We start from the raw sequence: 19,012 nt of genomic DNA on the forward strand, positions 1-19,012 counted from the left end.
TGTTGCGAGCACCTTTATTCAACAACTGCAGCTGGTACAGTCACAGAAGGTTCGAAATTTCATTACGGTATGATGGAAAAATTCCTGAAAAAATCCTGCGAGTAGTCTGAATTAACCACACGAAATAGGAGCGCCTATTATCGCTGCATTTTCCGAAAGTACAAGTACCTCAAACACTTGAATTTACCAGAACCAACCGATTGAATTTCAGACTGAAACGGGTGGTTCGTACTTTCAGATAGTCAAATACATAAGAATAATCGAAATTCCTTCAGGTCGAGAATGCAGATTCATTTCTGAAGCGACGATAGTCAAACATATGCTAAAAACGTGGTAAGGTTTGTTATATTTGGCATTTCATTTACATACCTGTATGTGTAAACAAAATACATATTTACGTATATAATTATGTACTTGAGACCGCGAGTTAGCGTGCAGATATCTATGCCCTTTCGTCAAACATACGTAGGTACTTCAACACTGCGAAGGCGAGTGCGTAGATGCATGGTGAATATCGATAGGAGTATACGCGCAGCATGCACGTATCAGAGTTGGGATCGCGTACAAGCTTCTATCGCTTTCGTAACGTAAGAAACCTTGAGGTTTACGCAACGGAACGTAAGAAAGTGAAATTGCGCTGAGAGTTCATTCATTCCAAGCGAGTGAAACGAGGATACGGCCAGTATTCAAGCAGTCTATAATACTCGATATTTATAACTTCGCGAACGGGTATAAAGAATACGCTGGCAATCACACTGGATTCTTTGTTCCCCAAAATAAACCGACAATAATGTGGATAACGGAGATATAAAAATATGATTCTACAAAAGTATGAAGCGGAGAATTCACCAAACTCCAAGACGCGTGAAACCCTGCGACAATAATCATTCAAGGGAAAATATCCGGCTGGTCTTTACGATCTTACCTCGGAAGGATTGGTGAGAGCAGTCTTAAGAATGGTACCATTGACGAGGTGACCGGCGTGCCCCTGATGACCTTGAACACTCTGATGCCCAGAGGCAGGCTGCTGAGAGGTATTCTGTGATTCCGGACCGGATGAGCCTTTGTGATGCTGCATGAGGGCCCCGGCCAATTGCCCGTGTTGCTGATTATGCTGCGCCGCCGCCGCCGCAGCCTGTATGTGTTTCTCCAGCATCGTCGGCGCCATTGTACCCTTGGTCGCATTCAAAGACCCGGAACCATTTATTCCGCCCGTACCGCCAAGACCAACGCCGACGTTCATTCCCTTGTTCGTCTTCTTGTGTTTCTTGTACTTCACCTGTACATCGATACACAAATCACACACATCGATCGAATTTATTAATCTAAGTAGGTATACGTCCACAATGGAGCCCAAAAATCACCACCATTGGTATGATTTGTCCAAACACAGTGATCGGCATACTTTCACAATTAAATTCTTTCAACGCAGCTGAACTAAACTCGTTCAATGATCGATTTGCTATTTTACCAAGAATACTGTAAGTTGTTTTTCCAACATTGGATTTGGTTACAATACTTCCAATTCACTCGAACAAACCACACTTGAAACAGTTTTAACGTTTATTCGTTAAATCTTTCAACGTGCGAATCGCGTTGCTGCATTCATATAGATGGAAATCGAATGTTGGAACGAATGACGAATGGATGCATGAATTTACCTTGTAGAGGTTGTAGACAGCTCCGGAGTTGCGACCACCCGGCATTCTGTCCTCGCGAACCGCTTGGAGTACCATACCCTGTTCGATGCACTTTTTGAACCGACAGTATTGACACCGGTTCCGTTGGGCTTTCGTGATTTCACAAATGCCTTCGGCCACGCATGTGTATACTCTCCGATTCTGAACGGTTCTCTTGAAGAAACCCTTGCATCTGTAAACGTGAAACTTGTTCGTAAAGTCCAAAGATTTCGCTAATTATTGTTCTTCCGCTTCTTTCCTCGTTACGATATTATCCGTAAACGCAACGCTCTCCTTTTAATAATTCTCAATACGCGTTACCTACGATAATAATATCTGTTGAGGATAATGAACGAAGTTGTTACCAAGTTACTGATCTCAAGTTCATCTAAACTTTAAACAGTGAGGATATGATGTATATTTTCATAGCTGCCCTTGCTTCGGTTTATCCTACTGTGACTACTGCCGTGAGTAGAACAAACTAATCATTATGATAGTAGCCTAATCGCCATTTCATTAAAAACTAAACCAGCGTCGTTAATATCAAGCATGAAGCTAATGGCCCTGGTGAAGATTTGTTTATTTCTAGCAGGTATTCGAGAATCCTTGAAAGTAGGCTATACTTGAACACGATTAAAATATCGTTTGTTATTGACAAATTTGAAAATTAACAACATAAGAAATGAGCTGAAATCGGTTAAACTTGTGGTTATAAGGTCAGAAAGTAACGACCAGCATACCGCAACAGGTATCCGATAACCCTTAATTACCAGCCTATCAATCAGTGCTGAATCGTGACGTTAAAAGCACGAATCGACGACGAGTCACTTGAACCGAGTGACAGAATTCGATATTGACACACGCACACAACGAAACGTTGACTTACCCCTCGCAGGTAATAATGCCGTAATGGAGTCCCGTCGCTTTGTCCTCGCAGATCATGCATATCATCGGCTGTTCCTCCTCCTCGTGTTCCTGAGGCTGAAGAGACGGCGCCGATGGTGTTTGCGAGGGTGCCTCCGTCGTGACCATGTTACCATTTCTCGACCAAGGCTGGCTGGAACTCGCGGTAAGGTTGAGTGCTTGGATCTGCTGCGCAGCGGGGAGTTGAGAGAGATCGCCGGCCCACAGGCGTTCCATGTTCAGCGGGGGTCCGAAGGATTGCGACGTGCCCGGCGGTTTCCCCCTCGGTTCGGACCTGAGGTTCAGAAGGACGTGGGCCGCTGACTCCTCGGACGTGGAACTCGAGGCGGTTGTCGCTGTCCAGGAGGCGGTAGGAGTTGGCGTAGGTTCCAACGGTGGCACGGACCAAATCATCGTCCGAACGCCGCCGACCTCGCCCATGATCACCGATGGAGCCGGTCGCGGCGTAGCCGGGGCGACTCTTTGAGCAGGTGGTTTCATCCCTTCGTCTGAACAGGAGGAAAAGAATTTTTTCTGTTCAAACGATCGCTCGAGCTTCTTGTTTCAGTAGAGAAGATGTGCCGGTCTTGGTCTCAGCTGAGTACCATTTGTGGCCACATTCATTACGTCTAATCGAAGAATATGATCACAAATGGTACGGAGGTACTTTGACCAACGTATAAACACTCACGTTCAAACAATACGGTATCGAAAACCTCTGCTCAAAACTTGCTCGGAGTCGTATTTTAGTCATGTATCAGGTAATTGAAGAGATTTCATTTAATTCGAAAAGAATTGTATCGGAGAACTATTATTTGTCACGTTCAATGAAACTTTGTTGTAATTATCTTGATACTTTTCAAACCATAAAATTAGATTGTTTCACAAGATTTCACGAGTTCAACAAGTCTAGAAAATTAATTCTATAACAATATTTGCTCGTGATTTAGAAACAACGTGTAATATCTACCTGACGATACGAGTAAACGAGTCATTGCAAATAATATTATCTTGAATAAATAATTATACGAGTAAGATGCACTTCATCTTGTCCCATGTGTTCCTGATACAATCATTGATTTGAGTTTGGCACATTCTCCCGCTCCTCGAACTCATTATAAGATGTTATTGTTAGTTCTGACATATATAGTTTCTAATTTTTCAAACCATCCTGTTGCTGAGAAAATAAATTATTTAGGCCGAGTTATTTCCCCGATCGCTCCCCATGGCGTGATAAAAATTTTATATGCACTTCATGTTAATTGAAGAAGTAATATATCTAGTCAAAGTTGATTATCGTAAAAGCCGACGATGCTCGAACGATAAACTATTTCAGGATGCCGTGAACAGAACTTTGAATTGTCTGAAAAAATCCTCATACATCCTCCCACATGCTTCTTCTTACAAATCATTCTACTTACTCGACGCACCGGTTGCGCTGGATAGGTTTTGTCCAAAGTTCACAGCACTGCTGATCACTCCGTTTAGCAGTCTTGTGTCGTAGCCCTGAACGCCACGGTTCTGGCTCCAGAATTGATGATGGGCTAGTATGTGGGAAGGGACCGTTGGCGCCCGTTGCCGGGGTCCAGGCTGCTGATTGGCACACGAACTCGAACCAGAACCGGAACTAGCACCAGAACCACAGCCACCGGCGGGCCCACCGCCACCGGGATTGCCGGTACCAGGGCTCGGGCTCTCGATCCGATTGACACTCGGCGAAGGGGTGCGGTGACTAGGGTGGCTCGATCCATCCCCGCGGCCTCCGCCGTCGAAGACCGAGTTGTCCGACTCTTCCTTGGGCTGCACCAGGTAGTGGCTATTCGTGCCCCGATCGGGGGTTTCGCCGCGGTGAATTTCACGCGGGGTCGGGCTTGTGAACACGTTGGTGTGACTTTGGAGCGGCGATACGGGCGACGCGCTAGCTGCCGGAGTGCAAAACCGCTCCTCAGCACCCCTGGAGCTCGCCGCCTCGGGGAAGACGGAGTCGGGTGAGGCGCGGTCGGCCGTCACCTCCCTCGTGTCCGTGCCCCTCAGGTCTCGCAGGTCCCGAGTATCCCGGGGAGTCCCGGGACTCGGGCTGCTACGAATGCATTCCGTCTTCACTTTGACCACTGGACAGCCCGGCGAGCCTGGCATATTGTCCGGCGACGAAGTCGACGTGTCAGCTGCGCTTTCCCCTGAAACAGGAGAAACGATCTTAGATGGTGATTATTTAGATTTTTAAGGACTGCCATGTTCCGAGTGACTGTTTATTTTTTTTTTGGTTTTTTTTATTCACGCAGCTGAAAGTGGATGTACCGATTTACCAAATCCTCGTATGTTCGATAATTACAAAATATCGGTGAGTAATACGGTTGGCGACATTCACGTAACGGAATTCATAAAAAAAATTCAAAACTGACGCAAGAAAAAGGATATTAAATTAGAGCCACGTTGGCGATTCAGTTCAGAGACAAGACGATTACCTTTATGCATAATTCCGACGTATATTGAAAACGGTTTTCCAAATAATACAGTCTCTGATCTAATTACGCGAACTACCTTTTCGATTGTACTCGAAACATGAGGAAGGCGACATTATATTACCGATCTGTTATGTATTTTCACATTGGATTAAACCTGTGACGAAAGTTTTGTTTCACACACAGGAGCCGAGTGTTATAATCTATAAATAGACCTGAGACCCTCCAGCAATTCCCATCGGTGTAATAGCAGTTTCCAATTATCGCTATCATCGGCAAATTGACGATTAGCAACGCGAACTCGCTCTGTGTTGAGGATGGCAGCGCTGTGCCTGTGGCGTAGGTCATGGGAGGAATGCGGTTGACAAGGTCGATTGTTCGCCGTCCCTGAGCCCTGAGGCCAACTGTAATATTAGCTTATGACAATGCAGTGATCGTGTCGTGAGTAAGCTTTATCTACTGCCAATGATACGGTTAACTACTGTGATGTATGTGTCTCACACAGTTCCCTAAGTTGTACGTACGTACTTAAATGTATAATGCCAAGTTATTAAACTGGTTATCCAACAGTTGCGTTCCTGATCTACGCAACGTGATGTCGTAAGTATATCAACGAAATAATTTGACATCAAGAATTATACGCCTGTACTATTTTACGGTACGTTTGCAAAATGACATCTTATCAATCGCTTTGGAGCATATACATTTGTGAAGTATTGCACTGCACGGACAGATAATTATTATTCTGTGAATCGCGAGCTGCGGAGTTTACGATCATTCCAACAAACGGCAAAAAATTGAACGGAATTGATTACCATACTTGTAATACCTGTTTCGCCAAATTTTCGAACTGAGTACACGTGTTTCTAGTGAGAATTTATTCGCTTCAATCCATGTATTCGTTTCCATCAGCGCAAATGTAACCTTTCGCTGCTTATTCGATTTAATTTTTCATTGCAATTGCAAATCCGATTTAGTTCTATTTATCCGAATGAATTCGAACCAATTTTTCGAGCGAGTTAACTAATTCATGAATTTATTTATATTCGGGGTGCACTTAGGTATAAATAAGAGTTCTAGCGACGGTAAACTCCAAGTCGGGCATGTCCTGCGCCTATGTCCGTCCAATCCTTCGGTTTATTCAGGTTTTTCTGAGCGATGCCGGATGATTTCGATATAGGCGACGGTATATGTTTCGTTCCATTCCACAGTTTGTATCAAAGTGAATTTTCCAGGTTGAATAGAACGTAAAAAGAAGCCGATAGTTATCTGTAAAACCTTACTTGTAAAACCAAACGACAAAACTACCTACTCAACCAAATAAATCATGATATTATTGTATTTAGTGTACAGATTTGTGAATAATTGTTATAAATAAGCCATTTGACAAATTTATATATGTATTTATGTACCTAATCTGACAAAATATTAACCTCAAGCAGTTTTTGAAGATGTAATTGTAGGAATTGTTTTGTATTGAAAAGTAAAAGCAAAATTCCTTTCTATTCGTTTCTACACTCGGATCACTTTATTTTCGATTCGTACTTGTACGGATTACCCGATAAAGAAACTAGGTTGGATCGAATTAAAAAATCACAATCCGTTTCAATTCTTTTCCGTTTTTGGAATTCCAGCATAATTTCCAACACATCTCAGCCTTCACGGTGTAGGAGTAAAAGCCGAACGGAGATTGCAAAATATTTGAAACATCGATACTCGAAGCACGATTTACAGGCCACGGTTCGACACAGGATCATTGTTCGTTTATCTAGTTATTATCCATTCCCCTCGTCGCGGTTTCGGTACAGTTAGAGATCACGGTCAGCCAGAGAATCGGATTCGACGGTCCGTACTTCCTGTGACTCTTTGTTCGGCCGAATGCGTGGACATTAACGATTTTTATTGCAGAGCTCGTGATAGTTTTTCACGAGGATCCCGTGAATCATCTATGCTTCATTGTCGCAGAACGTTACTTTGACCCCCACATACTATACATGTACCTTTCGTAATGCCGTTTCTGCACCGGGGCAACGACACCAGAAGAAGTCGCACAACGCGGTCTCAAGTTCCGCATGATGACCCGCACGCAGGAAATTGCGTCGTACCTAAACCGCTGCATACGTGCAAGCCCAGGTCCATGACGACAAATTTTCACCTGTTGCTTCAGCGTGTCTTTATCTGCACGTTATTTCTAGCCTCTCATGCTGTTTTATAGAGGTAAAAAACGAAATCTTATCACAAAAACACCTTTCTATAAGCAAACTGCGGCATGATGCACCCACCTGAGAAACTGTGGGAGACAACTATCTTCATGTTATTTTACGAAAATCATGCAGGACAGGTGCACGGTAAGCGAGTAGAAACTTTTTCGTAATCGTGACTACAGTAATTAGGCAAGGGACAATTCGTTGTGTCGCGTTGTCGCGTGAAAGTTGCGTACAAAAGTACTACCTTACGGTTTTTAACCGAATAATAACCGGCGTATTAAACAGTCTTTGATAGTATAATTGAGGATGCGGGAAACCAGATCAGGTTCAACCGATCGCATTAATGCCAAACTATGAATAACACAAAATCAAGCCAGTGATGAGAATACTTGTAATATCAGTCTAGCTAACGAAGATGAAGAATGAAGATTAGTTCCCAAATGTATGAAAACGTAAATTCACTCCGTACGTATTGTATAATCTACACTGTCAACGAGTAAAAGTATAAAGTAAAAAATGTCGTAAGATAGCATTTAATTCAAACGGCAGATCGGTAATTTCCATCTTCAATTTTCAAAGCAAAATTGACTGAAAAGTGTAAGTTCGTGATCGAAACTCCACGGGCCTGCTTAGCTGGCACATACACATCGCGATACGGTACGTGCAAGATAGAAGTAGATACCAAACGTTACATGATATCAGGCTGCATTCGATACGGTCGTATCTGCAAAGTAATTAATAGCATTCCACGATTATTCGCAAGCCGCGTCGCGGAGTCGCCGCGATGACGGAACGGACGATTGTAGGCAGATATGATGGTCCGCCGCTGTCTGACCTGTGCGAGGCTAAACCCCTGAATTATCAGTAGTACAGACCGTATTGCGTCGCGCACGGCAGAAGTGGTAAAAGTCGGGATGGTCAGCCGCGCCGCTTTGCATCGGCAGTGACGGCGCGGCGGTAGAAATCGATTAGAAAAAATTCGACAAAGTCTGACTGTCGATGAAGTTTTGACAATTTGAACGAATCGTAATGTACATACTATACGATATACTTTCCGATGGCATTCGTCGATCAAATTTGCATTTGAAGCATTGATTGAAATTTTTGTTCTTGCACAGTCAATCCGAATAATTGGAATCTTTGTCGGAATGACCTGTAGATACATTGTACAAGGGCATTGTACAACTGTATTGGTGTAGGACTAATATGGCCAGACTCCGAGTTAATCCCGATATTTGTTGAAATTTATAAGGTGCCCTACGAAGTAAAGGTGCATATCACGTATACACGTTCTTTGCGAATTCATACGCCATGAATCATTAAATTTAGTCGACCAAAACCTGCACTCAGTTTTTCATTGGGTTTAATTGAACAAAGTGTCAAAGTTTCACCCGGATGAATATCGAGGCTAGATTTATTATAGTACTTAATCGGCGCAAAGTTTGACGGTTATAAGGTTGGGTTTAATTATCCGCGTGGTGTCAGAACGTCCGAATCAGTGCAGTGTGACGAGATAAACCCGAGACGTAATATATATCCTTCACATCACCGATTTGAAGGACGCGTGTCCTTCGCATAAGAATGCTAAAAATACGAGCGAAGTTTCGTGAATCCTTGGTCCTTGGTGGATAAGAAATTTTAAACAATATCTATTTTATGCTCGCAGTGCTTACGAGCAAGGTGACCAAACATTACTAGTCTTTTCTCGTCTGCACCGTGCAGCATTAGAACATGCCAACAGCGTATCCTAGTTCCAACGGAGTGCAATTATCCGAACTCAAAGTTATTCAATTATACGAAACGCGACTAAAGTTTGCGCTTGACGGTCCTATAATAGAGATTTCGCGCAAAGACAAAAATACCGCGAACTATTGAGAGATTCGCATAATTGGTGGTATACGAGTGACGATTTGATGCAACGTTATAGCTGCAGATATGGTGCAAGTAGAAAAACTATAACTGTAGATGAATCCAGGAAGCGCCGAATTAACGCAATGCAACCACACACGCCTCGTTGACCCAAAGAGTAGTTTATTCGAGTGCATTAATTCAGGGAATGAAAGATGGGAAGCAGAAGCTGGAAGTTTGATAGAGGTGAGAATAAATGTGAATAGAAAGATGACGTTTTGCGTGATATAATCAATTTGGAGCAAGATGTTGTTTCCATCTGGAGACGAATAACCCCGAAGGGAAATAGATAGTTACAGAGTAAGCTCTTACCATCACTACTGCATCTGGAATCAACCTTTCTCCTTTTCAACTTGAGGTCTTGAAACAAGCTCATGTTGTCTAGCTCACACGGGCTGCTCGTAAGGGTCATAATTCCTGTAATCATAAAATAAGAAATTGCTCAGTAAAGTCCACCTCGTGGGTAAATAGTTATACGATTACTCCTCGAGGAAAAAAAAGAGAACAAAAGAAAAGAATTAAATTTGACATCCCAATGCGATGGAGTTTCGTACGGTAACAAATTCTGGAGTTTCACGGATGACTGTAAGTCGATGAGATTAACGTGACAACCTTTATCGGGTGTAAGTATAAGGAAGTTTTCAGATTACGGTTAAATTGCGAGCCAGCTTTGAAGCCGCTAATACGTTGAAAGTGTGGGACGGAATAGATTCAACCATTGAATATCGTGACAACGTAATTATCCTTCTCGCAAAGAATAATCACGATACCTGCACACTGATTTACTCGGGTAACGAATTAGAGCATCGGATGTGTCGACAACGCGCGTTTCTCTCGTACCGGCAAGTACGTCTATAATAAATTACGCCACCAGCTGGCAGGAGATGCGCTTTCTGTGTCGCTGGCTTTAACTCCTCCGGGGTTTCGAGCCGTTCTACGACGAGCAGTTGCAGTCGCAGCTGGTACCAGTTCGCACTCAAGCAACGCACATGTTCGTTGTTTTAAAAAACAACCGATGCCTTCTTTCACTGTTTACGGCATTGACGAAGATTGAACTTACAGCCCCGTACGTTCAACAGGATGATTTCCATCACAGAATTGTTTCAGTTTCTTACAGTTCAAAGCTTGTACTAATCATCAGAATCATACTATCAATAGAATGTGAGGAAATGAAATTCGATGAAAGATAGGAAAGGATGATCGATGTATCGCACAGGAGGATATAAATACCCACTCATCGAATTGAAATATAGACGTAGGTTGAGATGTAAGTATCGTGATCCGTATGTGCATTAATACGTACGAGAACAGGTATATACAGTTTCCGCGATTGCGAAAAAAAGGGATCGTTCAATGAAACAGGCGCGTAAGAGGTACGTATATAAGTGCAAAGCAATCACTGTTGGCATCGAACTTCGAGATGCGTCAACACGCGTTGAATGCCACAGCGTGATAATAAACATGCGTTCAAGGCGATATAAACGTTATGACGAACACATCGTAGTGCAAGAGGAGAAAGGAAAAAACATACCTACTATTATCACTTAGAATGACGAGGACGATGACGATGACGAAGGATGAAACGACCAGTGCGAAAAGAAAAGAAACCAGAGAAAAGATGGAAAATGAGAGCAAAAGAAAAAGAAGAAGAAAATCCGTGTAAACTCTCGACGAGCAACCTCTAACCGCAGAATTCGCTGCAACACCCCGACGAGAAAAAATGATTTTTTATCGCCCCCTCCAGACCAGGGAACGTGGAGTACGAGAGTGTGAATCTAGCTTGACGCCGACGTGCCGGAGGGCTAGCTGGCTAGGCGAGAGCTAGGCGAGAGTGTGTGGGTGAAGCGAAAGAGCGCGCTCACGCTGCCGGCACACCGAGAAGGCAAACAGGCAAACAGGCAGGCGCACGCGCGTTGCGCGCTGCTGCAACGGGGTCCTTGCTCCCCGTGCCGTATGTGGGTCACCAGGCGCACACACGACGCGAGTCGTTGCGTAAGCCGTGCATGCACGCGCCATTGCTTGTCGTTGTAAGCCACCCAACCTAACCCAACGCTCGTTGACGTAACCCAACCTGCCCCCTGTCTAACTGGTATACAGCCTCGGTGTCAGCCGGTTGGTTGGATGGACGGATGGATGGTGGTGAGTGCGACGTCAGCCCCGAGGCGTCGTCGCGGCGGTTAAAAAACTTCTTTTCATTTTCTAAATTCCATTTTACCGGCCTCGCAGCACGCCCGAAGGCTGCACTCGAACGGATATCCTTCGCAGGACGACTCGAGCTTTCGTCCCAACTGTGGGGCAACCAATCCGTGACGCCGTTCTTCTTGTTTCAGGGAAAATACAAAGATAGAAAGAAAGAGCAAGCGTGTAGATCAGTTCGATTTGTCACGGCTTTAAGAGGGTGCTCTGGTCGATTTCGGCGTGACGTATGTATCTCCAAATATCGAAGTCCGCGTATCTGAAACGCAAAAAAGGGCTTAACAGTCTCATTCTATACGCAATTCTGAACAAAAACACTCCAAAGAATTTTCATTTGACGCAGAAATTAAGAAATGACACGGATTTTACGAAATTACAATAGTAAATTGTGAGTCCTTATTTGCGTTTGAGATACGTGGACCGTGATATTTGGAGATATATACGTCAACGTCGAAATCGACCAGGGCACCCCCTTAAGGGATCTATAACCGGGAGCAACGTCATCTTTTTTTCCTCGTGCTCTTGCAGATGAGAAAGTGAAACAGATTTCGAACTGAGAATCGACGACGTAAGAGTATTTAATCTCTGTTACCTGAACAACTTATGTATGCAAACCTCGAACGTGATTTTTCGAAATGAAATGCGGCAGTATCGAGATGAAGCTGCAGGAACCGCAAGCTCATTCGAATTAGATATGATGGACAGAATATACGTCGCAAGATACAAGTCGCTGCTTGTACTTGGTAGTATCCTTTTCTCGATAGTGAACTCAATGCTAGAAATGTCGGTGATACCAGCCTGATATTCTTACAGAGTAGTCGATTTCGAGATATACAGATTCCGACCGAGCAGGCGTCATTTCCCGGTGGTAACTGGCCACTCTATGGATCGATAGAAATACTGCAAGGTCCTGCACGTAGGTTAGCATCAGGCACTGATATCGGACTCTCCGGTCGTGTCATGAATAAAACGTCAATTGGTTAGAGACAAGAGGCCGAGCGGCTCGCGGAGCGACTTAACGGTGCCGAGCAACAGATAGTGAAAGTTTGTCTCCCACGCTAGACATCCTAACCGTCTTGCCCCCCACTGGTCCCACCAAGTTCGCTCTAGCCACGTCCGCACTCCGAACGGATAGGTGTGGGATTCACGGCGCAACGGAAATCCTCGTCAGGAATTGATATTTCCGAATTCGAATTCCCGCAACGCGGCACTTGTCGCTCGGTCGATTTCCTGTCGGATCAGGGTCCAAGAATGCGTCGGCGACAACTCACGTCAGCGGCATCATGAACGCGGAACCAGAACTGTTCGTAATCATTTGCTCGAAATCAGTTCGTCATTTGTCTCTTTCAATCTGGTATTTCCTTTGTCTGTATACGAATATGTATATGTTTATACGTATTCAGACCAAGGTCCACTCAATTACCCGCTCCTTGAGGTAACCGTAGATTATTTTTCCGAGGATCTATTTCCGAGGTCATACGGCAAGGATGTTTCATACTTCTACCCAAGTGTCCGGTATTAGATATTGAGTTTGTTAAGGTATACACACCGGGAGATTACGACTTACGCCTACCCCCCTCCCCTCCGCCCCGGTTACCTTTACTCCTTTCAATTTGCCGTAAGAAAAGTGAACCAGGTTAGGTTAGGTTAGGTTAAGTTAGGTGAGATGAGGTGAGGTGAGGTGAGGCGAGGCGAGACCGGTGGTATAATAGAAACTTTCACTGCTGAGGTTCAACGTACCGACTCTCACCGACTGCCGTTCTCACTCTCGAATCGCTCCTCTGTCTCTCCGTACATACAGCTAGCTAGCTAGTTCCTTCTCAAGATGGGTTTGTACTTGAAAGTTCGTCTGGCTACAACAAGGCGAACGTTACGTTAGGACGCACGTGCTTCTACCACCGCAGTAGGACAATCATTTTTATACTCTCACGTATGCTTACTCACAGCCTGTAGTGAAATTCGACGGCAGTAACAATACGTAGGGATGCATGAGAAACGGTCGAGCAGGAAATGATAGGGATCAGATACCTTTTGCAGGATCAAAGATAACCGCAGAGTGTGTAGAACTTGGGTTAGAGCGGGGAATTTCTCGAAGTAGAAAACGAAAGTTACGTGCACACGTGTTACGTACGTATAATACGTGCATGCACACATGTCCGAGTGAACAGACTTAACGAGTTACCTGTTATGCTTGGCACACATGCGTGGGTTTTGAAATTTGTAAAGAAAAATTTTTTTTCCCAGCACCAGCACATTCATGGTCAGGGTTCTTTTGCGGGGTTTATTTGCCTCTCGACGGACTGCAGCGAGTCAATCAGATAAAGTTGGTCGGCCAATAACGCGGCCTAACACTACGAACGTTCAAATATCAAGGCCGATATTTGTCAGATGTCTAAGAATTTCGAAACAAATCTTGCACACACAAGCATCGTTCGTGTATCGTACGTACACGCGTATGTTTCAACACCGCGGCACCGGTTCGAAGCGTTGGTACATAACCGCCTCCTCCAGCTATTCAGTCGATCCGGGAATCGCGAATTTAGAATCAAGGAAGAATCGTTGACTTGGCTCGGTGGGCTTACTCGTTGCAAAATCGATATGACGCGGGCCTAAACTCATGGGGAAAATACAGGGAATTGCAGAGTCGTCCGGTATTCGTAATTGCTTTTAATCCCTCAGGTGGCGGAAGCACGTAGAAAAGGAAAATTACCCTTAGAGACAAAACTTTGAACAATATTCCTAATCGCGCGTCCGCACGTCTGCATTATGCATCATGTAATGCTTGTATACATATGCATCAGCAGATAACGTATACATGCAGGATGTATATACCTAGAAGCATGTATACGTAGGTATGGCATGTACTTGAGTGCTGAAGAAAGAATATATACGGCGGGTCGGTTTATCTATACCGGTAATTCGCAATTGTAATTTGCACCCAGCGAACCATGCAGGAGTGTTGAAACCGTGTCATGGTGTTAATAACCTGCGGTAAGTACTCCCCTCCGAACTTCGAAACCGTTGAATGCTTGTTAAAGCAAAAAAGGATCCCGTTGCTCCGCGTAATTATTTAGAAAGTTAAAAAAATTAAATACTTCCGTACCTAAATGTCTGCCTTGGAGGACGCTCATCTTTGCACACATTTTACGACACCTTTATCCAAATAAATCCATTGGTTTTTCCGTTCTTTAGTTGATTTTTTTTTTTTTTTCTCCTCGTTTTCCTTGATTAAACAATACTTATTACTAGCACTCCGGTATTATAACTTTACAAGCGTTCTACCCGCCACTCTTCACTACATTGTTATACATACATTGACACGTCTAAGACAGTCGTTTCTGTCCTATATTGCAAAGACGATCTAAGGACGTTCGTCGGATGTTGAATAATGTTTTCCAAAGAAAAATCAAACCGGCGATAAAATTACTCCATAATATCACGTTTACTTTGTCACTTTTCCTCATTTTCATATCCACACTGCGAGAATAAGGCGTATACAACTGAAACATATCCGGTCACTGCGTTCCGCGATGCATACGAAGATTAGAAGGTACGAAACGAAATAACAAGTAGGTGACTTCTGCGTTAAGCGCGCGTCAATTAATCACCGGGGAAAGTTCTTCGCACGATAAATGCCATAGCGTCTGGCCCCGGCAGGTTGTGGTTCCACTCTCGATAAAGCCGCGCACAAAACTCAAGCGACGACTTGGCACAGGCGAAGAGATCGCCGGCAAAGCGCTCCGACGTCACCTGTTCCGCAGACCGACAAACGGCACGGGGTGCTTCTGACGCCAACTACCCGTTGCTCGACGATCTCCGCTGATCTCGGTAGCAGTCGGCGAGGAATACGCGTGCTAATTTGCTCAGCGTTCGAGCCCTGGAGGGCGCCAACCGGAGACTCCTCGTTCAGTTTTTGGCGTCCAGTCGGGTTTGGGCCACGCGGTGGGAACCGGGTGGTGGAAACGATGACCTCGATACCGTCGCTGGTCCTCCAATCCCGAGCTCAATGCCAAAAGGCCCGCGTCGCTTTCACTGGCGAACCACAAACGGTGCTCGCACCATTTATCGGTACCACTTGCGAACACCGTGAGCGAGCGGTTGACGGTACCGAAATCACGATGGTCTGCAAGAGTTGCGGCACGTTTGAGGATCCCTTTCGCAAATTTCGAGCCTGCGATTGAACTGGTAAGAAGGAATACGCGCGGGTAGATCAGTTCTACTTAATGCTAAATCATACGATGACATAGGTACGATAACTTGGTGGTGCTCCGAGTTCGAAACGTCTGCAATTTCGTCGAATATTTCAACGATCATCGGACTTTCCAATATTCCAAAAGCAGAAACATATAATGCGGGGAAATTTCATCGCTCAATGTTCTTCTCGTCTTCGTCGATGTCTTGTTGGTTATTATTCGAAGAAACCGCGGTGTTTTCGGTCGCTGTTGCAGCAGCGGTAGCCGCTTATTCTGGCTTAGGAATAGCATCCGCCCACCTAAAGACTGGACGACAGTTACGAGGCAGACTTACGAGAAGCGAGTTGGTTAACCTTGTTGGAGGGGATTCCACCGCCCCCTTCCCTGCCATACCGCTCGCGGTTTTTTGCCACGGTATCCAGGATTATCTCGTACCGGAACACCGCCTGCAGGTATAGGTATACATAAACTTCCGGCGATTCTGCACCGTTCTCGCTCTCGATTGACGCGAGGCCGCGGGTAACTGGATTTTCGAGTGTTTCACTTTTAACCGAAGAAAGTAACGAAAGTTTATTGCGGATGAAAGTTCCGAAAAAAGATGCGACTCCGGCCGTGTAGTGGGAGATTCAGACGTCGGAGAAGGAGGAGGTACCACTAAGGGGAAGGGGAAATGGAGAGCGGAGAGCGGAGTCGTTCGGTTCTGCCGATAATTCGTTTCGTCTCTCCGTGCATTAATCCAATAAATTTACAATGACTTTTCGACTTTACGTATCGACGGAAATTTACCAATTTCCCAGAGCTGGCTAATTTTTAATTTTCTTTTTCTCTGATTAATTTTTATCGCACTTTTTATCAAGGTCAACAACTCTTGAATCTGCGGTTCTCGTTTAATATAATCGAACGAAATTTTATTACACGTTGAAAGAAGAGAGATAGCGCGACTTGTTTACGTGGTTAGTTGCAAAGTTGTATATATAGGTACTAGATAATCGTAAAAGCTTATTGTTCCCACATTGCGATCTAAGAACACTTAAAATGGTTTTCCGTATATACATATTTTTTTTTTCCACTTTTTGAACGAATTTTCAGTACTTGACGAAATATTTCCACGTGGCAACGATTGTCTTCGGTGCGAATTGATACTCGCATAACTGTCGTCCCGGAAGAATATGTGTATCAATATTTTCTCCGTGACTAAGCAACAGTCAACTGTTGCTCTTATAGATATATACGAATATAGCAATTGGCCCGAGTCCAAAAAACCGATGACTCCTTGGTATACGAGTGAAAAATATGTAATGAACATACTGTGCAGTTCTTTATTATACACATCGAGTATCCGAGAACGTTACGCACAAATTTCAAGCCTACCGGAAATACAATTCACGATTCCTCACAAATAGAGCCGCGCAAGAGGACCAGCACTCGGTGTTCTTGGCCATGTACGTGGACACGCAAGTTACCTACGGCATACATCAGCATATATGTATATAAATTTATACCACGGATGAGAACAGCGCCAGCATCGCGTCGTAGGCAGTGCAACGGCAACTGGCCATGGCACACTTACGAATGTCAATCACACCGTATATACCGTGCACACTTCGCACACTTTACCCTTTTCCTGTGTGTTTGTCAGCTATGTACGCCGTAAATCTAGTCGTAGCTGAACGTATCTCGCAGGGTTTAGCGAGAATACGATTGGGTTGAAGAAGAGAGCATCCTGCATCTTGCATCCTGCATCTCTTGCAGTTATCATGCGACTTGCGAATGTCCAAGCACATGGGGAAAAGGTGAAAATAATTGATGTGTGTGTTTTACAGAATTGAATCCGCCGATTTACGATGTTACGCAATACTGCAAAGGATGCGAAACTTGTCATTGTCACGCGGTGAAATATGCTCTCGCACCTTTTCGTCGAATAAGATTTTAATTTATCCTACCGAGCATCGGTGATTTCACCTTTGGTAAGTTCCATACACGCATTGCGCGTGAATATAAACCACGTATTTTTACCTCTTTTTTTTCACCTTGTATAATTCGTACCCGATTTATCGTTTGAAAGTTTTTTTTATCCACGTTCGTGTCGACATACCTCCCTGCAATAACGCTGTATGCTTGTATACAGAAAAATAAGTATCGAAATGCGTATATATCTCTGCGTGTATATACTTTCGCAATGTGTAATAAAAACCTTGCAAACTACGCACGCATTGCTGCATCGGGTAGCCCGCTTGTGGATTTTATAGTGTAAACAATACGATAGTCGGGATCCGTGGAGAAAAGGTCCCGAAAAACGTTAAGAGCTCCTGTATTTGTACAAAGCAAGATATGATTGTAGATACTCCGAAACCGATTGCGGAGCCAATACGACAATACGAGCAGTCGATAATTATATTCACCTTCGGGGCTTTCGGTCGTTTGCAGCGTATCACGGAAGTTTGGGAAAAAAAATGCGGTCAACCAACACTTGCAGGTATCAGATTCGAACAGACAACGTTGCATGAACGACACTGTCAAAGCTGATGGCTAACACACGCTGGCTGTTCAGAGGAGGTAACGGCTGCGTTCTTATCGCATATAACGCTGCGATGCATGGCATTGGACTTTGTGTATAATGAACCTGTGCGCTGCATCGACGTACATGTGTTCAAAAGCATTATAGCTTCATTGATCTTATACAATTAACCGGTTATTTACACGTTCTTCGGTGAAAAAGTTACGGAAACCAGGACAAAAAAATTCGTCATTTATAGTTATCTTCGAGATAAGAGTTATCTCTAACGCTGCGCTGCAAGGCTACTAAACGAACGTCCCACCCAACAGCGCTGCACATGTAGCACGCAATCAACTACTCACAATTGTTTGGCGGTAATTAGAGCCGGAACAACGAAACGATCTTTCGATGAAAAGATTTCAGTGACACCGACATGTTGAGTTGCAATTTTAGATTAACCTGCATTGGTCGATAGAGCAATTTTTTACATTACAAAAACATTCCCAGATCGTGCAGAAATCTTCGATAGAAACTGTAAGGTATCCGCGCACAACCCCGTACCACAAATGTTAAAAAAAATTTCCGTGATCCTCTGATTCTTCCTAAATACCTCTGACAATGAAAAGCTTTATTATATATTCAGGAAGTTGGTCGGGCCTGATACTTTTAACGTAGCGAGGCGTGGATTCGTGAATAAATACTTTTGACAAAATAAATAATAAAATCTTCTTATAGAGAAAACCACGTGCTGGCTCGCCAGTGTTTTGAACTTGAGTATGTCTACCATATTTTGTCAACAAATTACGTCGAAGGAGGAAAAAAAGCGCCGACTCGCTTTTTTTTTATTGATGGAGAAAACGATAAGTCGTCTGAAATACGTACCTACCTCTTAGAAACGTTTATCGATATTAAAAATTTTATAGGCTCAGTATATTCAAGCTATAGCACTTTTTAACAGAAAATGACG

At 44.1% G+C, this 19,012-nt stretch overlaps 1 protein-coding gene across 6 annotated transcripts in view; it reads right to left on the reverse strand.

Moving 5' to 3' along the window:
• LOC124299977 (hormone receptor 4) overlaps positions 1–19,012 on the reverse strand; it is a 110,327-nt gene that overhangs the window by 5,460 nt on the left and 85,855 nt on the right. For 4 of the 6 annotated variants that reach the window (XM_046753520.1, XM_046753517.1, XM_046753521.1 and 1 more), the window contains 5 exons: positions 9,472–9,576; positions 4,004–4,759; positions 2,566–3,091; positions 1,662–1,872; positions 926–1,279 (listed from right to left, as the gene is read on the reverse strand). In XM_046753520.1, coding sequence (XP_046609476.1) covers positions 926–1,279; positions 1,662–1,872; positions 2,566–3,091; positions 4,004–4,759; positions 9,472–9,571 — 1,947 coding nt within the window. In that variant the 5' untranslated portion in view covers positions 9,572–9,576. Of the gene's footprint in view, positions 1–925; positions 1,280–1,661; positions 1,873–2,565; positions 3,092–4,003; positions 4,760–9,471; positions 9,577–14,458; positions 15,211–19,012 lie in introns of those variants that run through there. The other 2 variants (XM_046753516.1, XM_046753515.1) reach the window with 2 other exon arrangements.

This window comes from Neodiprion virginianus, chromosome 3, assembly GCF_021901495.1.
Source record: "Neodiprion virginianus isolate iyNeoVirg1 chromosome 3, iyNeoVirg1.1, whole genome shotgun sequence".
Taxonomy (NCBI): domain Eukaryota; kingdom Metazoa; phylum Arthropoda; class Insecta; order Hymenoptera; family Diprionidae; genus Neodiprion; species Neodiprion virginianus.